Here is a 26,447-nt window from a genome sequence, read left to right as displayed (position 1 = left end):
GCCATTCTGAACTGTTATCTAACTTTGTCATGATTCCCCTCCCTTCATAGTAGGCTAAAATCTGCACATGCTCAAAGGCAAGCAATGAAAATCTGTTAGTACCATGAATTCAACTCAAGTGTGCCAAAGACTTCTGATTATTGAAAACTTGTTCCATGTGTAACCGTGGAGTCTGAGGCAAACAGTTGCTATGTTTCAAATACAACTGTGAGGTCTGAAAAATGACCTCAGTGAAAGGCAGAGACCTTCAGCAGGAAGCTGCCTGTAGGCAACCTGTCCAGATCAGAGATACCAGCAGCTCAAATACCCACTGAGGTTGCACACAAGACAAAAAGTGTGGGTGAGCAGACAGTTCCAGGAAGGTTAACAAGCACAGGAAAGCACGAAAATGTCCGCAACTTCATCTAGAAAGACTAAATCAGAAAAGCCATTTAAGAAAGACTTCAGTGGTAACTGACATCACTTACTAACAGACAGGGTCCTCCGTCCAATTCCTAGAAATAGGAGTTTCAGAAAAGGTTTTACATAAACAATATTAAGGAAATGAAAATGTTCCCATTTCCTCATGAAAACTCCCCTACTTCAAAAATGTGAAAAAAAGCAGTGAGACTAACAGCCAAGAATTCTGAGATTAATGCTGTCCAGCTAATGGCCAGTTATGAGGCCTCAGGCAAGTCACTTCAAATGGGCGTGAAGTTCTCACACACAAGGGCTTATGCAGAATCCGAAGGGATATATTGGCTCTAAGTCTAGGATTCTGTTCATAAACCCACAATTTTGGTATTTTGTCTGGTCTTACAATAGACTTCCAAAGGATTGTACGCACATGAAATGTGGTTTATTCTTCAGACTCTCTACTAACCAAAGATGCTATTGGCAAGTCATGATAAAGAATTGTTTCTATTTTTCACTCCCTTTTTCTGTTACCGTTAGGTTGAATTTAAATCATTTGCCTCAATAAATATATTCTCCATATTCTTTTTTAAAAATTTATTTTTTAAAAGGTTTATTTATTTTTTAAATCATCTCTACACCCAATGTGGGGCTTGAACTTATAACCCCGAGATTAAGAGTCACATGCTCCACTGACTGAGCCAGCCAGGCACCCTATTCTCCATCTTCTTGTTATTTTTCTTAACTTTTTCTAAACTATCAGGCCCAGGAGACACGGGGGGTGGGGGGAGGGGATAACCAGGCAAAATTCCTTTGGGCCTTCAATTTGACTTTCATCCAGCTGAAATTCTCTTGGGCATTCACGTAAGTAATACATTCATTATTAAGGTAATCCTCCAATGTCCAATTTCTATTTGGGCATATCACTGCTATGTAGTGGGGTATAACAAAACATTAAATGTCTACATAAAACCCTAGTCACCTACTCAAAGAACAGGCTGTTTAACTTTTTTGTTGGTTTAATTAGAAATGTTTCATTCTCTCTCTACCTAAAACTCCAATCACCTACTCAAAGACAGGTGTTTAATTTTGTGTCTGTTTAATTAGAAATGTTTCATTTGCATGTGTATCACAGAATCCTCCTAGAAATCAATCCAAAGTCCCGTTGGCTCAAGAGGAGGATAAAAGACCGGGAGCAGGGTGCGATGCTCTAAAAGCATACAATTCCAGTTCTCAAGGCAAACTCCCCGAGGACCCATCCCAGGTGGTGAGCATCGGAATGAAGGGCCTGCGAGGGTGAGCCCTGGGAAAGTCACCTGACCGGCTATGAGGAAGGCCAGGCCCTCCAAGAGGCAGTGCCTGTGGCAGGCATGAAGAGGGCAGAGCATCAGGCGGGGAGGGAGTGCAGATGCTCTCTGAAAAATTCTGACAGCTGCAGGAAGCAGAGAGAAAGAAATAGCCATTTTCTAGGCAATGTGAGAAGACAAAGAGTAAGATTTCCCCCCCCCCCCCCCGGAAGGGATATGTTTTTGAAAAATTAGGAAATTTAAATTTAACAATGTTGTGTAACACACTTCAAGACTCACTTTATACTATTGAGATGATAAAAGAAGTCCTCAGATAAGAAGGAAAAATTTAATAACCTGGATATTTTTCTAATTTAAAAAAGGTTACAAATTACTTATTGTGAACTGAGACCATATGCTTCAAATATTTGATGGAATATTTAAATTAATGCAGATTAATGGTATTCTTGAATTACTATTAAGTGCTAAAAACTTGCTTTGTGCTAGATTGAGTGCATTATATAATGGGTAAGCAATCACGGCCAGTAGCCTTATATGGATGTAAGTCTTGATTTCTTTGTTCCTAATGTGAGGACACTGTAGAGAAGTAAAGTGAATTTTTCCAAGTTAGCAGTATATACCCTCTTCAGCCTTACCTGCTGATCAAGCATCCTGTGTTCTCTCTGGCCTGATTCCAGATCCTCCTCTGAAAGCGACACCAAAGAGTCACCCCTTTCTTCCCCACTGAAAGGGTGCCTGAGCTCTTTGGTGTTTACAGAGTCTACACCTAGAGACGAAGATGGCTCGTTTCCGGCACCAGCTCCTCCTGCCAAGCCTTCTAGGCTGAAACTGAACACAGAGCAAAGGAGTTAATTCATTCCATTTCTGAGGCTCAGGAAGGAAAGGAGGATAGGAAATTGCTTCGTGTGTATCTCCCTGCTGGTATATTATATGTCACCTAGCAAAGCTATCGCCAAGAGCACGGCACAAGGGGTGCCGCCTACCTTTCCCCCCACAGGCGTTGGTATGCTGAGAAAGAATACTGCACTGAGATTTTCTTACTTCATTCAACTTATTCAAATGGACCATCTAAGGTCATTTTCTCAAGATTTTTTTTTCAATATACCATCTGTATTATCTTACCGATCTTTTGTTTTTCCTTGATCTGATGTAATTGATCTTTGCCAAAGTCTAACTCAGCCAATGCCAAAGAATTAACGGCACAGAGAAAAGAGGTGTGTAAGTCACTTTCAGAAGACAAACAGGGAGACCCAGACTTGCCCTTGTGTCCATTAAGTGGACCATACAACTTTACATTCAACTACAGTCTAGCTGACTTTTACTATTTCACAGGTGTGTGTCCACCCCAGAGACCTGAGTATTACTTCTGAGCAGCAGCATCTGTGCACGTCTGGCCAGTCCAACAACTGCCTGACAGGTTTCCTGAGAACTGTGAGTCGCAGACAGGCGCATGGGCCACCTTAAAGAACAAATGCTGAAAAGCTGCTAAGTCTAAGAGTTTTAAGACTGACCCAAAAAGGGGGCAAATTTAGGGCATGGGATCCCTGGAGTAATGATTTTGTGGTCTGCAGAGTGAAAAAAGCATGTTTTTTTGTGAGCAGGAGACTACAGAGAGCAGTTAGCCATCTACCCGCCTCGGGGCTGCTAGCCAGAATCATCCACACCTGTTACAGCTGCAGCGGGAACTTCTTTCCAATAAGCAAGAGAGCAGAACAGAGCTGTAGCTGACCATGTTCCCCAAATACAAGCAGCTGGAAATGCATTTGAAGGTATACTGAAGCTATGCAGTTATCTCTGCTCAAGCTGTACAACAGTTAATTCTACAAATAACTCACATACGCCAGTCCGGAGGGCCTGTTATTTGCTTTTTGCATTTCACAAATTACCTACTGTGAACTGAAACCATATGCTTCTGTTTTTCTCTAGTGGGTAATTTAAACAATGGATTTTGTTTTTCTTATTTCAATATGACAATAGAAATCATGATTAAGTATAAGTAAATGTCTCTGTGAAACTCATCTGCAATACCAGGGATAAGGAGACAGGCTAAGTGAAGAAGAAATTTAGGTTTCTATTGTGAACTGTTTGCAAAGCCTGAGAAAACCAGCCTATCATTACCCACAAAACTTAATCTTGAAAATGTTTTAGTAATTAAATCTGGCTGCTTAATTGAGAGAAGAATATAAAACATTGAGGAATCTGTGAATTTGGAATCGAAAGAAATTGGGGTATTTGGAAACATAATAGAAATAAGTGCATCTTATTAGCTGCCTTGCTTCTGTCATTGTTTTCCTCAGGATGTGGGAATCCCCAGGTTCTGGGAATTAGGACAGACCAAAAACAGAGAGAGAGGTGGTCTACCAGAGATACAAGTCTGTGCAGAAAACACCGAATCTACAGCCACCTGAGACAGAGAGGACGCATCAGGGTATACCCTCCACCTCCTAGTCTGTACCCCTTCAAATGGATTAGTGATGCCCATAGGAGAGGCAACTCAACACCGTGCTCCAGACAAAGCGCGCTGCCATATGCATTCTAGCCACACAGAAGCAAGCTCCCAGCCAGAAGCCCAGGTGCCATATTTTATAATTCCCCCTTTGGTGGCTGGACATGGAACAATACCATACCTTCTGTAATTAAAGTCAGCACTCAGGGCAGCAGAGTATTGTACACCAGAGGGACACCAGCTCATACTGGGGATGACATCAAAGGCAGAAACAGAAATGGAGGGAGAAAAGAGGAAACAGGGACGGGGTTATTGGGTTTGAAAAGAAAAGCCATAGTTACAGACAGATGGATTTATTTGATCATCAAAAAATAAGGAACGTTAACACTTAGAATTTAGAAAAAGGCTAGAACAAAAACCACAGAAACTTAAAACTGCTCTACTAACATCCATCTAGACAATGTGCTGGAAATGTCTACGTCAATTCGTTCCAGGGTAACAACTCTGAACAAAGAGCCCACTCCATCCACGGCTCCCTCCTCAGGTGTTCTCCCGACGTATCCCCACTACTGGGGATAATCTCTCCGTACGCTCTGCCACGCCACTCTCAGACCTCCGTGGCCACAGTGATAATCCTTAACTACACTAAACTCCCCCTTGACTAAAAGGGACAATGTCAAACTGCACTGGGGTAGGCTCAGTGGGTCATCAATTTTCTTCACATGTTTCCAGTAAGGGTCCATCTACTCATGAGTCTTTCCTAATAAGGATATCCTATCAACACTCACACCCATCTTTAAACCCTGCTCACTAAGCTCTTGTGATGAAGATTCGCCATGTCACACTGGTCACATTTCCTTGTATTTTAATGATAACGAAGGCATGTATTTTTCTTCAAAAGAAAAGGAATTCTGTGGTACTGAGTTAGAAATGTGTCTTAATTTTAGGTTTGCATCCATTTTCCCGAGATTAAAAAAAAAAAGCAAAACTCCATTTGATCATCTACTTTATCTCGGCACTGATATTTACTCTAAAGCAGGAGGGACAGAAAATCTAGGGTTGGAAATACCATGTAAATATAACCAGCTAAAAAAATAACCAATTCAAAATATCAGGTACACTGTAAAGGGAACTGCACCAATAGGTCAGGATTTCTGACTGACAAAAAATCAGTTTAAAAATACACTGCTACTATTTGGGGCCTTAAAATTCTAAGTGATGTGTTTTTGTTTTCAGAAGGGGGAATAACAGTAACACCCCCTCAGCTCTCTCTGGAATCTTGCAAATGGGAAGATGTACAGACACCAAAAACCCCTTGAATACCTTGAATACACTTAATTTTGTTTTAGTAAGTGGGGGTTTCTGGCAGAGGAAAAGATATAAGGAAGGTGGTGGGAGAATAAACAGAAGAACTTTGAGCCTTCTAAAAGTAAATCTTTAAAATCATGGCATTTAAAAATAATTTAAATAGTAAAACACTTAAGATCAGGTTAAATTAATAGTACAAAGCTCAAAAGGGCAGAAGCGGAAAGGAAAATTTAGCATCTGAGACACATCTCCAGCCTGATAAACGAAATCAGACTGACTTATAATTTGCTCGTGTGAGGGAAGCAAGCAAGCCTTGATATAATTTACAAACACACACGAGACTAAGAAGTCCATTCTCTGAAATTATTAATTTCATTTTGAATCTCCAAACTGTTAATAAAAATTTTTTAAATATCCAACATGGTAAATCAGCAACCGAATATACACTACCAAGTTATCATCCAAAAAAATTCTCTCCCTCTACAGATTTAAACATCCCTTTACTCTCAGAAAATGATAATGATGTGAGAGCAGGGTGAAATTTAGGATGGAGAGAATGGAGAGCGATAGGGAGACAGAAGGAGGACGTAACAGGGGGTCCTTAGGCTCCAGGAAGGAAGCTGCAGGTGGTCCTTCAGCGGCAGCAGACCTGCCCTTCCTTCTAGCAGAGAACTCCTATCACGAGAGTGTTCTTTTTTTTTTTTTAAAGATTTTTGTCAGAGAGAGAGAGAGCACACGAGAGTGTTTTTGAGAGCGTCCTCAATTTCCTCAATTAGTGGGAGTGACATTTAATGGTTCTTTGGCCTTATTTTGAGATTTAGAAAATTTTAGATTCTTAAAAAAAACCCCAAATATCCCACTCTCTACCGTTTAACACTTGTGGGAATGTTTCAGTTTTACTAGCTAAGGCTTCATAGAGAATTTTAAGTGATACTTCACGTTCTTCCTGCAGAAAAGTGACTAAGGGTGAAATGATGTGTGGCCCTGTTGTGAAGCTTTATCTATATGCTTCCTGGGTCTGCATCCAGCCACCTGTCCCCTTCCACTGTCAACACGTGGATGCTTTACAGAGAGCTAACTAGATCTCTAAAGGGTTCAGACACTTCTTCTGAAAACGGCATTTAACAACTTGTTCCCCTGGGAGAACAACTCAACTGAGTCTCATCACCCGAGATTCACGAGGGTATTAGTATTTGAACTCAATTTTGTGCCTGAAATCTGGAAAAAGACAAAGAAGGGAGGACCACTACCTGCCAGCTTCCCAAGAAGAGCTTCAGCTCAGAACTGAAAATACCTCTTTACAAATGTCTCCCAATATGAGAAACTATGTATAATTCCACCATCGTTTTTGGATTTCCGAATTGTTTCCCCCAAATAATGGAAGGAAAGGTCACTAGTGACGACTTCTGAACAAAGTAAAACTCAGCATTTGAAAAGCGAATCGGCATTTTTTTTGACTGGAAATGACTTTTCAGCTTCTAAATTACTAATTGTTAGCTTCAAAATGTTACCTGACAAAAAATAATTAAGGAGTTGGAAGACTGGGAGATGAGCGGATGCCTCTTACTTGTTTTCGGAAATGACTACATCAACATTGGAGTGGAGATGGTCAGGGGGCCTAGAACGTGTTAGGGCCTGTGTGCCAGCACAGAATTATTTCTGGTTCTTTCCCCTTCTTGGGGGGTGGGGTGGGGGAAGAAAATGCACTCCCCAGGGTCCATTAGATAGGCACAATCGACGTGTCTTTGAATTCTCCTAGGGAGAGTCGGGGAGACCCTATTATCAAAGTGATCTGAACATCAGTAAGTACAAGATGGAAAAAACACTAAAAAAGTTTCCTTTCAAGATAAAAAGAGAATAGGAGAAAATTTCAGACTCACAAAACCATTTCATATGCAAATGGACATCAGCAATTAATAAATACTTATATTTTATTTGCCTGAAGCAGACGTGACATTATTGTAAAAGACGGTTTAATCATGGATCAAGCAAAATGAAATGCTTGTTAGTAGAAGCTCAGAGGCAACACAGTTAGTCCATCAAGTTAGTGAACTCTGTACCTTCTCCTATGAATGGGAGGTCTCCTGACAACATCCCCAAGAACTCGCAATGAACTGAAAATGAATGGTGGAAGAGGTCAGTGTCGAGGTGAAACAAAATGGACACAAACGCATGAAGCATACAGACATCACGAAGGGGAGAGACACGAGCCACTCAGAGAAACAGTACAGGAAGGCAGGGAATGAGAGAATGTGGAGTAAGAAACACATCAAAACCACAAAGGCCTGACAGCCTGACAATTTCTGGGGAGGGTTACTCTGCTCCCTCCTTGCTCCACAGAGTTAATCAGATGACAAGGAATGAGGTTTATTAAATTATAAAAGTAAAAGGATTAAAAAAAGGCCATTCAAAGCTTTAGAAGGGTTTTCTTAAGACTTTAAAATCCAGGTTATACTATATGCAGATAACACTGTCAGCATCAGTCAAACTAATTCAAGCCCTTCCATCACTCCAGAGGCACTGGGCAGTGGTGTGAGGGGACTGTCAATGCTAGGCTCACAGAGGAGCTGCCGTGATATTATACAGGTTGCAAATATGAATAATTAAGTGATAGGGTTCTAGTCTTAGTTCAGTCTTAAGAGCACCATGTAATCTGGGGCAAATCATTCAGTCTGAGCTTTAATTTCCTCATCTGAGCTACAGGATCCACAGTCGCAGCCAGCTCTGAAATCCATAGCGGGTTATAAGAAAAAATGGATTGCCTTTTAAAATAAACCCTTGTTTCTCGATGCCGTTAGCATCTCTGACAGTATGTCCTGTCAAGAGGCTATTCTTGCTTCAGGAAGAGAATTCCAGCTCTAGGGATGATTCCCCACATCCTTATTTATTTTTTAACTGGTGTGAATGCTTTTTAAAAAGAAGTACAGCGTGAATAAAGCTGGGAAGGAAAGCTTTTAGAAACTGCTTTTTATATAATCCATGCTTTCAAATGTATATAAAAACTACCCAGCAGATAAAGCAACTACTTATTTTTAAGGGTAATGTCCTGAACTCTACCAGAAAATAATATGGAATCACAGAAAGAGCACTTACTAGATCAGAAACCTGGTTACTACTGACCTGGTTTGGGTTAAGTGGCACCTGACTGAGGGAGAGGACTGGAAAATCACGTGGGATACTTTGTTATGAAACAAGTCTGAGAAGAGCAGCACGTGAGCCAAGTGTAAGGTATCGCTGTGAGCTCCACGAAGGCGGGGACTTTGGCTCGTTCACCTGTGTCTCTAGAACCTAGAAATGCCTGGCATGTGGTGGGTGCTCAACATATGTTGGCTAGATAAAACAATAAACAAGTGAGTGCCATCAGATTCCACATACCTGTCTATAGCTCTGAAATCTGAGCCGTGTTATAAGGAGGTCAGGGAATTAAAAAGAAAAAAGCTGTAACCGCTCCAGGTGAGTTTGTCACATCACCTGTATTCACACAACGGTCAGCCTGCTCCCTCAGCCGCTTTTCCTCATCCAGAAAGTAGCTGGGGCGTAAGCACAACTCTGTACATACAGCAGGCCCCACGGCACTTGGTCGTTAGAGCTAAAACCGTCTGCTTAAATTCCTGGAAGCAGCCTGTGGCCAGAGGCCAAGTCCAAACTACCTTTTCATAGCCTGCTCCCGAACGGAAGGTGTGACATGGGTCACATGTACCCACGTCCCCAAAGACTAGAGGATACGTGGAGAAATACCAACCATCCAATGATACTGAATGATTCTTAGGCTCTCTTACTGATTAAATGATCATTCAGACTCTGTCCGAACTTTCCGCATTAGAAACGGACCACAATTTCTGGGAAGCACTTTGAAAACAGATGGTGTTGAGACAAGATTTCATGTTTAGTTTTTAATTCAAAGTTGACAGGACTCTATTCCCTCCACAAGTTTTTAATCTATGAATTTTATTAACAGATATGGCCTGAACTACTGTTGGCACTTATTAAACCCCCACCATGTAGCAGACCTATTTCACTTGCAATATTTATTATCACAAATATTCTGAAAGGCAGGTATTTTACAGATGAGAAAATTAAAGCCCAGAGGGGTCAAGTAACTTGCCCAAGCTTATCTACATACTGAGTTACAGAGCTGGGGTTTGAACACAGGTTTTACTGATTCCAAAGCCCATCTGCTTTCCTCTGTACCGCGGTGTCTCCTAAATTCTTTTACCACGATAACACCAAATCACAGAATCAAAAGCAAGCAGACACTGAGAAACGAAACCAACGGCCCCACCGGGTCCACCTCACCTGCGCTGGTTCATTTCGGCATCACTGGCCGCGTTCTTCCCAGGACCCCAACTGTGCCTCCGGAAAGGGGACAGGGAGCGCATGGAGCTCCTCAGCACGGAGCAGTTCGCGGGCACCTCGGTGATGCTGTCCATCTCCTCCTCCTCCATCTCACCTGAGCCGGCAGCTTCACCCTCGCTTTCTCGGCCCTCAGCTCCCACACCATGGCTGTAGAAGCCGTCAAGACACTGCTGATCTCTGGACCTGTTCAAATTTGAAATCTGGGGGAGGGAAACATCACTGCCGTGAGAAGAATGTCGGTCCAAGGAAGCGGTGTCATCGGTGGACGAACTGGATCCGGTGATATCACAGACCAGCGGCTCTTCCTCGGGCTGTCATGGAGAGAGAACACACACAGTTGGAAATGGCAAGGCCTCATTAGTCCCAACCCAGGAGTGGCTTCATAGTGGGTAGGATGGGCAAGATCACAACTGGCGTCAAACAGGTGTTTCCTTTTTTCAAGCATGGTCACAGTTTGATTCAAGTTGTTCACGAGGAAGGTATGGTCTAGGTCTGTGTTCCCTCGACCCTCTTATTAGAGGTACACAGACCATTCCTTTCTTACAGGGGAAAAACATCTAACCCGGGTTCAGGTCAGTTCCACAGGCCAATACCACCAACTGAAATGAAGAGAACCCTTATGTATTGGGGTTTCTGTATGAAAACTCTATAAATTCATTTACTATTAGGTTTAATTTTTCCCCCAAGCTTTAACTAAAAATAAGGTTGTCTGCTTGGCTGCCATGATGTCATTCTGAATTTAATATTCCCAAAGCAAGTCTGTAACTGAAAAATGCAAAATAGCTTATGACCCTACCTAAAATCTGCCACAAATGCCCACATTCTGGCCATGAATGCCTACATGGAAGAAATCTATTCCTTTTTCTCATTTCTCACTGAGGATTGGCAGTGTCATCAAGCCAAATACACGTAACATAATCAGTCCTGGCAATGGAGTCTTGAGTGAGTGATGATGTTCCTTCTCTGGCCAACCTCGGGAGCCTAAGAGAAATAGTACAGTTTTGATCCCAAGCAGCCTGACATTCTCTGTTTGCTACATACACCAGAGCTCACACTTTTGACAGGTGAGGGAAAGATGAGCATCCTGACACTCAAAAGATGAATTTATCCAGAAAGTAAGTAGAAGTGTCTAGAAGATGCATGATCACACTCTCAGATTTGGGCACCGCACTGTCTTAACATCTTTATTTTATTGTGTTCTTCTAGGAGAGGGAGCAGGGACTAGGGAAAGGCATACTGTGGTTTATTTTTCCTTCTTCACAGTATTTTCCTAATTAGCCAATCTACTCAAAGTTTTAATTAAGAGTGAAGAAATTTATAGTTCTTTAAGATTTTAAAAATTATGAGAACTAATGAGCCTTTTAGCTTTGGAATAGAAAATAAGACCTATTCTAGAAGGAGAGTATTTTCAAATGTTTACATTAACACTTCAAAAGCATTCTCTACAATTTTGGGGCTGAATCTCTGCCAGCTCATAGGAGTTCCCCACCCCCCCAACTCTGTGGCATCCGGTTTCCTCTGTTAATTGCTCTTGAAATGATGCGTGAGGGATGAGACTAAGAGGGAGATGTGGGGGTCACCAGGACCCGGGCTGGCTCTCCAGGCCCTCCCAGTACATAGGCAGTGAGCAGTGAAGTGAACTCAGGCTGATTTCAACTAAAACTGCCCTGTTCTGTTCCCCTCATCATCTCTAAAAAAAACCCTGCAGGGGCAGTGCCTGGGCATCTCCGCTGGTTAAGCATCTGCCTTTGGCTCAGGTCGTGATCCTGGGGTCCTGGGATCGAGCTGAGCCCTGTGTCATCGAGCCCCATGTCATCAGACTCCTTGCTCAGCAGGGAGTCTGCTCCTCCCTCCTCCTCTGCCCCTCCCCCCTGCTCGTGCTCTTGCTCTCTCTTAAATGAATAAAAAATCTTAAAAAAAAAAAAAAAGGCGCCTCTGCAAGGACAAGATCTCAAGGTCCTGTGTTCCCTTCACTGGGCCACACTGTAAAATAAAACGATGCTTCAACCAAGTAGATTCTAAAATAGAGTAGGTATTATTTTAAAATAAAATCATTGACAGTTCTTTTTATGTTAGTGAGGATTAACCTGCACATCCTAAAGCATTCTATCATGGGGCTGCTCTCCAGAGAGAGGAACAATGCAGAAGGTGGCAAATACCAACCTTCAGGATGTCTTGGCTTTCTCACTGTGTTCTCCTCAAACGTAATTAGTTAAGATGAGATTATACAACAGTAGGGTGGCCCCTAAATCCAAAGGAGTTGTGTGTCCTTAGGAGAAGAGAAGAGACAGGGGGAGATATGCGGGGAGGCGGAGCTTGGGGTGACGGGTCTACAGCCCTGGGCCAGCCAAGGAGTGCCGGCAAGTAGCAGAGGCTGGGACAGGAGCAGGGACGCGATTCTCCCTGTGAGCCTCCTGAGGGAAAGCAGCCCTTCTGACCCATTGATTGTAGGACCTCCTGCCTCCAAAACCGTGAAAAATAAATTTTTGTTTCACACCACCGAATTTGTGGTAATTGGTGACAGCAGCCCTAGGAAACTATATACTCACCCTCAAGCTGCTCAACCTTTAATTCTCAGAACAGTACCAGGGGACAAACAGAAGGGGCATGAAAAAGCAAAATGTGTGACGGGCCCATTGTCAAACACACAAGCAAGGCTTCAAAGGAAATGAAAATGAGTTCAAGTTTCCATTTAGCCTTTTATCATATATTCTCATAAGCTGGTGCTTCCTGATTAGGAAATGACGCGCGGATGACAGAACAGGTCCTTCTTTTCTGTTTGGCGCCTAGTGGCCTTGCAAGGACACTGCCTTGAAAGACCACCTCTTGGTACTTTACTAATCTGAGACTTAACAAACAAGCATCTACCCTTTTGTAAGACATTAAAACAAGATGGGAAAATTGTTGGTGGCCTGTTTGTACACATTTTAAAAAAGGAGACATCTGTCTAGCATATATCCGCAACGCAGTGTTGATCCTGGTATGTGCTAGGACACATCTTAGTGTGTACTTTTAACTCATAAACTAAACAAAACAAACCCCCTAAAAATTAAATAACCAGGGAGTTTTCACAGTAATTGCATGAGTTCTTTAAGTTTTGTACTCCTGGTAAGAATGAAGTTCACGATGTACAGTGTTCTTACACTCGAGTATTGTTATTGTACCTTTCAACTATTATGAGCTTGTGGTTATTACTTGAAAAAGGGAAAAACAGGACAAACTCACTTCTAAATATTGAGGCCAATGGTTTTTCTTTAATGCTGGATTGAATCTAAAGAAGGCTCTAAATTACTTTTTCCCAAGACTTATGTGTTCTCCAAAGAATTTCCCAGCTTTATCATGTCTTTATGCTACCCTGGCAGAATAGAAAGCAGTCAGGGGCATAACCAAAAATTAAACCCAGAATATGGTCCTAGTTTTTCTACAGCTAGGTATCTGTCTACAGATAAGCCACTTCCTCAATTTGTCTATCTAAGAAGATGATCTTTAAGTCTAAAAAGGCTAGGCCTTAATATAAGGCTGTTGCAAGGTACTGTCTATTTTAATCATGAATAGAGGGAACAAGTGGGTTTTTTAACCATTTGAATTTTTTTCCCCCAGTATTCCTTTCCAGTCCTGAATTTATTAGCGCTTAAGTTCTTAGGGATATCTGCCAAATAAGAGATACGAGAACTGTTACTTCCACCATTCTCCCCCCTCCTCACAGAAAGTACCAGGTTTGGGGATGCTGTTTTTCCATTTTTATATCAGAAGGGAGAAAAGGGGGAAAAGTTATGGCTTCTGTCACATAATAGAATGTTCCATGCCTAATATTTGAAACTATTTATTCTTAACAGTTTTTGAGTTATGTGTTGGTCTTTCTTTGGAGAGGTCTTCTCTCTTAAAATGTCTGCTAATTAAATGACTTCCAGGGACTTCACATATTAGTCCTGATTAGAGAAAAGGTGCCATGGGATTAACTTAACTAGCACATTTTCAAAAACTTGGTTTTGACTCTATGTAAATCAAATGTACTAGTTAAACTGATCCCCTGGCACCATTCCTCCAGACAATCATGAGTAATAGCCCAAGTTCCTGAAAGTCATTTAATATATTTAAGAAATATATACACGTGTATATTTAAGAAAAAAAATATATGGTTTTTCTTCCCTTAGTCTTCTTAAAAGCAGATGACCAGAACACAATTCTCTGCTAAATACAAGTTTTCTGTTTTTCTTTTCCCTTAAGATGCAGTACTGGGAGTGGGTTAGGGCAGAGAAGGAAAAGAGACGCAGAAAGGCAGACACAGGAGAGGAGGGGTGGCTGGGAGTTGTGCTTGTTTGCGAGAAAGTGAGCATACTGGGAGACAGACGACTGAGTCTAGACCTGAGACTGACACACGAGCCCTTCCTCCCTTGAGCTGTCCTGACTGGTTTTCCTCCTGCATATGGGAGGATGGAAACATACACATAAACTACCATCTCTACCAACAGCTTCTTTTTCCTTACAGTTTATGCCATCTTGAAAATCTGCAAATGGTGATCAGGCTCGCAAAAATCTCTAGGAGTCAAAGAGAAAGCTTGCAAAGAACGGGCCCAATGAGCAATACAAAGGCTTGTGCATCAGCCCCCGCTGGACAGCTCGGACTCCAGGGGCACTGACCCAAAGATACTGTTTTGCTTAATTTAAGGTCAAATAAACTAGGAAAATTGAAATTACAAAATAATGATATAAATAAAAGTTAATGAGAAAGGCTAAATTAAATGATGCTGCTGTCTATATAAAGCTCGGGAAACTGTGATTCTTACTTAGATATACATGCAATGGACTATTCATTCCATAAATGTGAGTAATGATTATTTACTGGATACTCGCCACATGGGGGCTCTGCACTAAGTGATTTAGATGTATTTGTTCTTTTAATATTTGAGTTAGTAGGTATTCTTATTTCATTTTATACATGAGACCACTGAGGTCCAGTGAGGTTACATAGTAAGATTCTAACTTAACTGGTCTGGGATAAGGGCCAGGTTCTTTTTCTTCTTAAAGCTCTCCAGATGATTCTAAGTACAGCTAGGACTCAGTCCTATTATATATGACAGACCTGTGATAAAAATGTTTTAAAAAATTAAGATGGAGGGGCGCCTGGGTGGCTCAGTCGTTAAGCGTCTGCCTTCGGCTCAGGTCATGATCCCAGGGTCCTGGGATCGAGCCCCGCATCGGGCTCCCTGCTCAGCGGGAAGCCTGCTTCTCCCTCTCCCACTCCCTCTGCTTGTGTTCCCTCTCTCGCTGTCTCTCTCTCTGTCAAATAAATAAATAAAATCTTAAAAAAAAAAAAAATTAAGATGGACTCCAATCCTACATGTAAAAGCCCAAATTACAGATGTCCTAAAAGAAAACTTTATGACTGGGGGCAGACAAATCAGGAACAGGACACAGGTAGCAACAGTCATAAAAAATGGACGAATTACACTTCACCAAAATTCTGAACATTCAGTACATCAAGACACGTTTATGAAAGCAAATAGGGAAGCCATGTACTGCAAGAAAATATTTGCAAAACACAAATCTAACGAAGGACTGGTATCCAGGATACCATATACAACAATTTCTACTTCTCAACAACAAAAAGCCAAACAATCCAATTTTTTTTTTTTAACGGGCAAGAAATGTGAACAGATACTCCACAAAGGAAGATATGCAAGTGGCCAATAAACACATGAAAATGTGTTTACCATTATCGCTGGTTGTCAAGGAAATGTAAATCAAAACAATAATGAGCTACCACTACATGCACACCAGAAATGCTAAAGTTAAAACAAAACAAAACAATTATACATGTTGATAAGAACATGGAGCAACCAAAACTCTCATACATTGCTGGTGAGAATGTAAAATGATACAACCACTTTGGAGAAAGGTCTGGCGATTTTTTTATAAGACCAAACCAATACCAGCCGTATGATCTATCTGTTCCCCTCATCTACCCGATAGAAATAATAACATTTATACTCCATTTGTATGAGGCTCTGAAATAAAGAGAACTAACCTGTGATGGGAAAACAACTAGAACAGTTGTTGCCTCTAAGGGGTTGGAGAGGAGACAGACTGAGAAGGGGCATAAGGAAACTTCCCAAAGTGAAGGTAATATCCTGATCCATATGGGGGTTTGGGTAACAAAGATGAATCATTTGTTAAAAGTTGCTGAGTTGCAGCTATTATGAAAAACAGTATGTAGGTTCCTCAAAAAATTAAAACCAGAACTGTTCTATATAATCTAGCAATATCCTACTTCTAGGTATATATCCAGAGGAAATAAAGCCACTGTTGTGAAGAGGTATCTGCACTCCCATGTTCACAGCATTACTCACAGTAGCCGACACATGGAAACATCTTAAGTGTTCACGGACAGCTGAACAGGTAAAGAAAATAAAAAGAAGGAAACCTTGCCATTTGCAACAACATGGATGGACCCCGAGGGCATCATGCTAAGTGAAACAGACAACCTTTACATGCTCTCACTTCTACATGGAAACCAGAAATGGCAACATAGTAACAGAGAGTAGAACAGGGCTTCCCCGGAGGGTGGGGGAAATGGGGGGAACATAGTCAAAGGGAACAAGTTCTGTTAAGAGATGAATAAATTCTGAAGACCTAATGTATAGCATATGACCACGGTTACTAATAATGTACGGTATACTTGAAATCTGCTAAGAAAAGTAAATTTCAAGTGTTCTTACCACCCACACAAAAAGGTAACTCTGAGGTGATAGATACTTTGGCCTGATTGTGGTAAGCATCTCACAGTGTTTGTCTTTCAAAACATCCTCTTGTACACTTCAAATATGTACAATTTTTGTCAATTATAACTCAGTAAAGCTGAGGGAAAAGTCACTGAATGGTAGTCTTCACACTGCGCATTTCACTGTGTGTAGATTTTATAACAAAAAACAACTCTATTAACACATACTGAATTCTAAGTATTTAGGGGTAAAAGTGGGTTGTTATCTATAACTTGTTCAGAAATGCATCAAAGAAATTAGGTGGACTGGTAAATAGAAAAAGGAAGGACAGATGTCCAGGTGTATAACAAAGCAACTATAAGAAGTTAACGGTAGAATCTAGGTGGTGGGTATTCACTGCACAGCTCTTCCAACCCCCCTGAATGTTCCAGCATTTTCTCAATAAAATGTTGGGGGAAAATGCCTGACTGGCTCTCTTAACCAAGAGTTACACTAGATGGATACTATATAGTTATAGAGAGAGGAGTAAACATTATGTAACATATGTATATATAAATATAAAAACAACTACACACTTTCTATCTTATTACTACCCCTGAAGGAATGTTTGATATTGCCAAAATACTAGTCCTTCAGTTTTTAATAACTTAATCATTAAATATTTATAAATTGTTGTCTATGATACACAAGGCACTCTGCCATGTGCCTTGGAAAATAATAACTCACATTTTAAACACCTAATATGTGCCAACTGTTTAACCCATTTACATGCGATAATTAACCTAAGAATCTTAAGCATGTGATAGCAAACTGTTTCACAGTTCTGAAATTACAATAATTTTTAATACTTGTGTATAAATAACAGTTTTTCTAATATGGATACTGTAAGTATATTTTTATCCCTGAAAGCCTAAAAACTATCTGGCTTGGTGATCAAGTACTTGAGAGCAAACTATAGCACATGAAAGAAAGGATGCTCCTTTAAGGCTTAGCATCTTAGGGGAATTACTCTGATTTTTCTTAGTTGTGGATACATTTTACGAACTGGAGAAAAAACAAGGTGTGAGCGTTTTATTTCATCTAATTCTCTTTGGGAAAAGAGACAGTTGACTATCAGTATTTTCGTGGACTTCAATCAACCTTTTGAATAACAGGGTGGCCGAGATTATACATTTTGTGGTCACTCTTTCTTTGCTAGTGCCGAGAAAAAGACCAGGATTTCTTCCTACTTTAAAAACATAATCTAGGGGCGCCTGGGAGGCTAGTCAGTTAAGAGTCTGCCTTTGCCTCAGATCATGATCTCGGGGTCCTGAGATCGAGCCCCGCATAAGGCTCCCTGCTCAGCGGGGAGTCTGCTTCCCCCTCTCCCTCTCTGCCCCACTGTGCTTTCTCTCGAATAAATAAATGAAATCTTAAAAAAAAAAAATCTAAATTTTATGCTGTTGATCTATAGAGAAAAAGACCTTAGAACTAGCAAATATTCAGAGGGTAATCAGGAAGCTCCTCTCACCCGAGTCATGTTTACCAGAAGGCAGGTGAATGGAAATAGAAGGTTAAGGTGAAGAGTTTGTGACCAACACCGCAGGCTGCTCAAGAGACCTCTCTGAGGCCATATCACACACACGGCTGTAGGAAGTGGCCTAACACACCACTCATGGTTCACAGAAAAGAATGTTGCGATGCCTTGCCCAGAGAGGATTTTGAGAGACAGGAGAGGCACTCCGGGACAGGGTGATGTTTCACAACACACGCTGTGTGGCTGTCCACGGAGGCAGACGGTGAGGGATGCTGCCGATGGCCTGTCTGCCAGCATCCTGCTTCTGTATAAATCACTGGCGATTAAAGCAGGTGTCTGGAGATCGAGAGCAAAGTAACAAGGAACAGACTGGAGAGTCAGGCCTACGTACAATCTCAAGACTATGACATACCAGCTGAGTAATTTGGACTACACCTGTCTACCAATCAGAGCCTGCTCTCCCTCAGGAGTTTAATGAGGATAAAACCACCCACCTTGCAGGGCTGCCGGGAGCATGAAAGGAGATCACATATATTATAAAAAATTCAGTTCGGTGTCGAGTGTATAGTAACCACTTTGTTAAGTATTAGCCTGTCTCTCTCTCTCTCTCCCCTTTTCCTTTCATATGCAAACCCTTGGTTGGCTTTATGAATGCCAGAGAAAACTTTTATTGCAAAACCTCTCCTGGTCACAACCAACTTTGGGAAAGCGGAAATAACCAAGAGTTCAGAACCCTCCAGATCTCGCCCCAGGCCATGCGACATTCTCGTGCGTGCATGAAGAGATGACAGCTCACCACCATTTGTTTTTTCTGAGCCACTCGGGTATGACATATGGGTAAAAGTTGATTTGGGGAGTATGCTTCAACTCTTAACAATTCTATCTGTCTAGTCATCCTGAAAAAACTGCCAAATCTAGCACCAGCCATTCGTATGAACAATCTCCTAAATATTTTTGGCAGTTTGAGTAAGGAGGCAAAACACAGGAAATTCAAATTCTCTTTAGCTAGGAAAATCACTCAGTTTAGTGACCAGAAATCACTCCCATTCTGCAGACGCCAGCATCCAGGGACAAGCTGTCATGCACCTAGGAGGGAGCAAGCAAGTCTTTCTTAATGAAGACTCTGCAATTTCAAAACAACTTTTGACTACGAAAAATTTCAAACACACATAAATGTTTAACAAATCCCCAAGTATCCACGACCCGGTTTCAGTGACTGTCAGTGATTCAATTTTAAAGCTGGAACTAAGAGATATTATCTGTTTATCTGAGACACAAGTAAAATATTCTGAGAGACATGCCCCTTCAGAATGGCATTCCCCTTGGGGGTGGGGGACGGTTCAGAAGTCCTTACAATGAAAACCTCAAAGTCACAGTAGGAATTACCCAAATTCTATTATTTAAAAAAAAAAAAAAATCATGGTTTCCCTCTTCCTAGATAACCTCAGAGATGGACAGACCTTCCCAGTGTGCAGATTTTTTACTTTACAGAACCCACTGAATCAATTTGCTGCGAGTAACAATGACAGGAATCCTGAAGTTCTGTAAATTTTTCCAAGGACCTCTGGAAGACAGTGAGCACAATGAAAGGGAACACAGTGGAAAAGAATTAGGGAAGGCCAAATGGGCACGAGAGCCACTGGACAAAAATGAAAATAAAGTGTTTGAGGGGTACATTTACAGAGGCTTTAACTATGTTCTAGCCCAGAATCCCAGGACGCCAAGCCTCTCCTGTAACTTACAGGACAGCATCCTCACAGGGTCTTGGAGAACCACATCACCCACTAACCCAGCTGCCCTTTTATCACTTCTCCAGGGTCATCCTGAAGCCTTCATAAAGGCGTCCTCACAGCTGCTGTGCTTCTGCCCCTTCACCCTCTCGCGATTAAGACAAGCAAGTGTGGCGTATGACCGAGTACCACTTGCTGATCCTGGTGTGGCAAAGCCCGCTATTCTTCTCAGGAGGCAAAACAGAACTAGCTGCAACTAGATACAAATGTAACCAAAAGAAAGCAGACCGCCCCCATCCCCCGACCCCTTAGAGAGCCTCAAATTATATGAAAACACACGGTGACTCATGTGCATGGGCTTGGCTTTTCACAGTCTGGGTTCCCCAGCAGACATCTAGAAAGTTCCAATTAAGCAGGCTAGATGAGGAGGGGTGACATCACCAAGCTGGGCAGCGAGCTTCAGGCCTAAACACATTAATCAGAAATGACTCTATGGTTAGTTTATGCAGATGACGTGTTATAGTCTGAGCTGCGGTCCTTTCCTGCCCACTGAAAAGTATTCACCTTCATCTGATTTAATTCACACCAAAGGAACTCCCATTTCTTCAGGCTTCAAAACCTGCAATGTAACCAGGCACAACTCTACAGAAGATAAAGTGGTCGATGCCTTTTTCTAAGCCCCAGAGCCCTGGAGCTCCCTTCTCTGAAAGGGAGGATGTACTCTTCTCTAGGATCACTGAGATATGCTCAGTATGCCTAGCAGGAGTCGCATACTGAGGGGGACAGTACCTTGGGGAAGATGATGCTGTCCACTTCTTCGCTGGGTGAGTGAAAGAGGTCAGAGTCACTGCCGGATTCTCTTTTGAGGACACCTTGTTTTGAGGCACATTCTCTGCCCAGTCCAACATCCAGGAAGTTCTCACATTCTGAAAAAGAAAATGTATTCAACCAATAAGTTAAAAAAAAAAAAAATTTTACTTTCTTTTCATTCCAGCAATTCGCCTTGTAAGTCAACCAACTAACCTCCCCCCTCTTCCAGTATTAAGCAGCTGTAAAGGACACAGATTACTACTAGCTTTTAACTCTGGTATTCCAATTCTAGGGTGATTGTTACTATAGAACCACCATGAGTTTGCCATGTAAACCGAAGGCACAAAAAGATAAAATGGTAATTCAGAACCATAATTCCATCTATATTTAGGCATTTAAATGGTAATCTTTTCCTCTTGGGAGCTGGAAAATATTTCCTTTTGCTACTAAAATCAGAAGTCCTTTATTAGGAAACTATGAGATAGAGTTTATGGCCAAATTTCTAAGACTTAAGTTCTTTCTGGAAACTTATTACCTAGCCAAATATTAGGATTAAAAAAGGAGGAGAAGCATATCTAATAAAAATATCAGTGTATCACACTTACGGGTTCTATTGAGTAATAACAGAAATATAATTGTTTGACTTCTACCTTAAGCAGATCTGACATTGGGGGAATAATGCACTAAAGAAAAATATATCATCTAGAATCTGTCTTCAGTTCAATAACTAGCATAGGGACTCTGGTGAATCAGACAGAGGGGGCCTTGACAGAAATGTTACGCTGTAGATCAAGGAATTCTAAAGACTTAGTACATTGAAATTAGCAAGGTATTTAACTCACTTTCTCCTATTAATTCTGTAAACAAAAGGGACATATGACTTGGCAGCAATAGAATTAAAAATATTTGTGTGTGGTAAAACCAAGAGCCCAAAGAAAGTCAATTAGTAGGTAGATATCAACTTCCTTCAAGAAGTCTGGAGAGTGAAGCATTTCCATTCCAGTTAACATTTTTATATGGGATACAGACAGACATATATCAACTCTTCAGGTGATACTAAGTGACAAGGGACACAACAGATCAGCCGATTACCTAGCAGTTCATGAGAACTCCACCCGGAGGTTTTGGTTGAAAGCAGATTCAAGAGGAGCTGACGATACAAGGTGACAGCAAAACAAAAAACACCGATGGTTTTAGACTCTATTAATAGTGTACCCAGGTCCAAAATGGGGACAGTCCTGCCATTACGTGAGAGCTAGACCTCACTGACAGGATGATGTTTGTCCCTGGGTAACATTTAAAGTAAAACACTGATAAACGGAAATGCACGCATGGTGATGAGGTCACAACAGTGGAAACACTTGAGAGCCATGAGGCTTGCACAGGAGCTTGAAGAAAATGTGTCTAAGGGCAGCTGCAGACTTGCTCTGTACTGTTTCAGAGGCAGAACTAAAAGCCCACTGAGTGGAAGCCACAGAGCTTTGCTATAACTAGGCTTCTGGGCAATGGGATGGGAGTTTCATAAAGTAACCACTGTCACTTCACCAGAAGAGGTGGAGCAAAGGCTGAGTGACTTTGTCAAGAGGTTTCAGAAAAGATGTATACACGGAAGGGGAAGTAGAGATCAGACAACCCCCAATGTCTCTTTAAATTCTCAGGGTCTATGTTTGGACAGTAATCGTGTGTGTGTGTGTGTGTGTGTGCACGCGTGCACTGAGGGTTGAGAAGACGAAGTTTCATTGCACTGGTATATAGATCATTAATTGCTTGTCCATAAAATTACCTCTTCGTGTCAGGTATTTGACTAGGTACTAGGGATTATCCAAGTAAAAAGAGATAGTCTGAGTATGTGCGTGGGGTAGTTTGCAACCTTACAGCAGAAACGGACATATTAAGAGACCATTTCAACACAGAAGTACACAAAGGATGCCACCGAGAGCAAGGAGGGGCCCACAGATTAATCTGAAAATGTTTCAATTAAAGAAAAAAAAAATGACCCTAGTCCATTTCAGTCTTGGTTGGTCCTAATTATTTCTGAGTGTTTCATTCAATGGGAATAGCCCTGCCTTCAAAAGACTGGAAATCATGGGTATTCCACACTACCCCCCCGCCCCCAGTTTCGGAGAGTATGTACTAACCTAGGTGGAGTCAGTGGGTGTGACCTTTCTACTTCTCCCCCTTTCCCCACTTGGAAAATTCAAAGACTCCACTTCACGGCTGAGGGGAAAACAGGGGGCTGGCCAAGAAAAGAAAGGGCTGTCACAGCAACTATGCTGAGCTGCTGGCTGTCCAGCTGGCAGGCAAAGAGACCACGTCCCAATTCCAGACTGGAAAACAAACCAACTCAAGACGCTCTAATGGAAAATTCACAGGGAAGATCCAGATCCAGCCCTGGTAGGAACAGTTCACCCAGAAAATAAATCCGGGCCAGCACTACAAGGGACCACAAATCAAGCTGTGGGGAGACTCTGCTGTGTGATACAATCCTAACTGTTGAGTTGGGGGGGGAGTGGGGGGAGAAGAGTAAGCAAATAGGGAACAAGGGTGAGAAAAAGACCCATAAGCCATCATGAAACCCCACAAATGAGGGGGGCCCTAAAGGCAAAGCTAATCCCCACCTTGTGTCACAGGACTTCCTACCTGCCCTCTTCCTAATGAATGAGGTGGAGCAACACATGCAGGTAGAAGCAAGAACAATGAGCACTGACTGGTTTTAGAGTCGATCCTGTCTGGCTTAAATCTCCCTCCGCCTACTTTTAGTAGAAAGATCCCGGGCAGGAAGTCATTTAACCCCTAAGCCACACCAGTGAAATGGGACTGATTAGTATCTCCCTAAAATAGTTGCAGTGACGGTTAGAAAGAATTTTATGCAAATAGTAACCAGAACTCTGCCCCTCGCACACAGCAGGTGTGTGATGAACACACCTAATGCAGTTAAGGCTTCGTTATTAACCTATACTGTGCAAGTATCTGGAAAGGACATTACCTTGATGTGGGCCAGTCCTGTTTTATGACTCATATAAATCTGCCTATAAACTTTTGTGTCCTGAGACATTAATTTCCTTAAAAGCTAGCAAAATGTGTCATTTTAAGATGCTCTCTAGTCATTTGGGTCTAAAATGATATATATGCAAACAAATTACAGCAGGCAAAGATAAGAAAAACTACCAGCAGCGGGCCCACTGGTATTTGCTGAACCATGCTAATCATAATGTATGTGTATTTATTCGCACTTATATAAATTTGTATTTATCCACAATGGAGGAATATCCAAAGTGATTTTAAAACATGTCATCTCACTTGGTTTTACACTATTGCTCTCTCTTGAGCTGTGTTCGTAACATAAATGAAACCTTCAAGATCCAAAGGGCCTAGAATTCACCAAAAAATTTACTAAAATCAAAAACTCAGGTCTGAAGCTCCAAAGCATAATCCAGATCTTGGATGCCATTACAAGGATTGTTAAAAAGACCCATTCTAAAAACACCAAAGTAGTTATGCTTGGGATTGGAGTATGGAGGGGGGCGTTGTCAACAAAATTCAAGAGGATGTCCTGGGGAAAATGCTCAGGGGTTCAAAATTCATTTCTTTAAATGAGTAAATTAAACTCCAACATGTGGAGAAACTTCCACATTTAAGCTTTACAAGGCAGACAGTTTCACTGCTTGGATGGTTGGGAGTAATTATACTTTCAGAAAACACCCTGAACAGCTCAAGGAACCAAGATATGGTAAGTAGTATACTTTTAAGTAGAAGATTCTAGGGGGCTGGGTGGTGTATAAGGGTCAGCTAAGTCTGGAAACAGGGTCAATCTTACAACATGCAGAGACCCTAAACACAACTATAGCATAATATCCTCCAGGTGAGACAAAACTAGGGAAGAACACTTTTCATATCTGTCTCCAACACTTCCTTCGGAGTGAAGAATTGAGAGTCAATAGGAAACCTCTTGGGAGATACAGGATTTGGACAGTTTGCCTTTCAATTTAATACTACTGCAGGACATCCACAGCTCCAGTGTTACTATAAAGACCAGTCAGCGAGCACTCAAGTAAACTTTAAAGCAGGTCAGTAAAACCTGTAAAGGTAAACGGAGGTGTTTGCTGAGTCAGGTCAACTCAAGAGCCCAGGATACAAATGACCAGCACTCACAGGGAGGCCACAACAACAGGCACAGGGCCTGACAGCACCATGTCATTCAGGCAACACCCCCACCGAGGAGAGCTAGTAACCCTTGAGAGACGGAAGACAACAGAGCGCACAGACGTTAAGGAACTCTCCTACGTCACTGTGAATTAGTGGATAAACCTGGGTAAAAAGCTGGGCATCTTAACTACCCACTAGTCATGCGCTGTGTCATTAACAAGCCAGGTCTCAGCAGCTGACCCTTACCTGTTGTTACTAAGACCTCATGGGTGTTTAAGGAAAGGCTCAATTGCTGACAATACTTCCAAAGTTTATGGTTCTCAATCCTGGCCGTGCAGTGGAGTCACCAAAGGAGCTTTCAAAGATTCTGAGGCCGAGCTCACACCCCAGGCCCGATTAAATCACAACCTCTGGGAACAGGACCCAGGCAGCAGTATATTGCCAGATAATTTCAAAGTGCAGCCAAAATGGAGAGCCACAGGTTTGATTCTTAACAACAAACATTTATAGTTTTACCAGACTGAGAAAGCACGATCCTATGTATGTGCACACAGCACAGATGCCTTCACAGAAGTGATGAGGCAGAAAGCCACATGGGAAGACTCACTACTAACCGGAGATTTAGGTTCATTATATGACACTACCCATTCTCAGTTGAGACAAAATGCCTACGAACCCAAATCACACATACCCCCCTCTGACTTACTGCATGGCATAGTAAGGAAGGACAGATCTCTGAAAGTGGTCTGTAATCAGAGGGGGACTGGAGTGCAAAAAATGGACACTTTAGACGCAGTGATTCGAGCAACTGGAAGCTGGAAGACCCCTGCTCACCTGGGCTCTGTGCGGGGGCCAACAGAGACGCTGTATCAGGGCACGGCTTTATGGTACACCAGCTTTCTCGGTTTATCTGAAAGAAAAGAAAAACAGATCGACTTTCAGACAGCGAAGTAAGTGGGATGATTTTATAGCTGCGGCACGTTTATCTATCGTACCAACACTCCTACCTACTGTAAAGGGAGTAAAATTATGACAAGAAAAAGTCGTTCTCACAACACAATCAAGGCACGCTATGCTCAATTAAGGCTCCAATAAGAGCAACAGGAAAAAGATACACAAAGAGAAAATCTGGTGCAGGCCAAGGGTGAAATTAAAAAAAAAAAAGTTAACAAATGCAATGCATCAAAGATTAAAATACATATTTGATATCTTTATTTGAAAGTTAAAAAAAAATTCAAAAATAGTTTCTATGTATTCAAGAGTTACTGTCCGCTTGGGATCGGAATAAGCATTCTATGTAACTAATTATTAATTTAATGCCCACAATAGCTACAAGCAGTTTGTATTACCTGTATCCAAAGAATAACCTCAGCAGGGTTGCTGAGGTAGTAAGTGACAGGACTGGCGATGGAAAACAAGTCTATGGGAATCTAATGCATATTAAGAAGAAAACATTCCCCTAAAATATTTTTTTTTAATTTAGCCTTTACAGCTCTCAGTCGTCTTATTAACATCATAACCATCTACTTTCATTAAATTTAAAGTAATATAATTTTTTAAATTACCATGAGAGATTTCAACAGTCCTCTCCCCCTAACTGATAAAACAAGTAGACAGAAAACTTGAAAAATATTACCAACCACTTTACTCTACCCAACACATACAGAGCAATTCACCCAACAATAGCAGAATACACATTCTTTTCGAGTACAC

General features: G+C 41.6%; 1 protein-coding gene across 17 annotated transcripts in view; it reads right to left on the bottom strand.

Annotated features, from left to right (window-relative positions):
* AKAP13 (A-kinase anchoring protein 13) overlaps nucleotides 1-26,447 on the bottom strand; it is a 320,846-nt gene that overhangs the window by 73,003 nt on the left and 221,396 nt on the right. For 13 of the 17 annotated variants that reach the window (XM_035024073.1, XM_035024072.1, XM_035024075.1 and 10 more), the window contains 6 exons: nucleotides 25,569-25,644; nucleotides 20,568-20,704; nucleotides 9,751-10,121; nucleotides 7,515-7,568; nucleotides 4,328-4,393; nucleotides 2,336-2,528 (listed from right to left, as the gene is read on the bottom strand). In XM_035024073.1, the coding sequence (XP_034879964.1) occupies nucleotides 2,336-2,528; nucleotides 4,328-4,393; nucleotides 7,515-7,568; nucleotides 9,751-10,121; nucleotides 20,568-20,704; nucleotides 25,569-25,644 (897 nt within the window). The remainder of the gene's footprint in view (nucleotides 1-2,335; nucleotides 2,529-4,327; nucleotides 4,394-7,514; nucleotides 7,569-9,750; nucleotides 10,122-20,567; nucleotides 20,705-25,568; nucleotides 25,645-26,447) is intronic. The other 4 variants (XM_035024078.1, XM_035024084.1, XM_035024080.1 and 1 more) reach the window with 2 other exon arrangements.

The sequence above is a fragment of the Mirounga leonina genome, unplaced genomic scaffold, assembly GCF_011800145.1.
Source record: "Mirounga leonina isolate KUSES-001 unplaced genomic scaffold, KU_Mleo_1.0 Mir_178, whole genome shotgun sequence".
Classification (NCBI taxonomy): Eukaryota; Metazoa; Chordata; class Mammalia; order Carnivora; family Phocidae; genus Mirounga; species Mirounga leonina.
The sequence above is the reverse complement of the archived record's forward strand: the minus strand, read 5'-3'. Positions and strand labels throughout refer to the sequence as shown.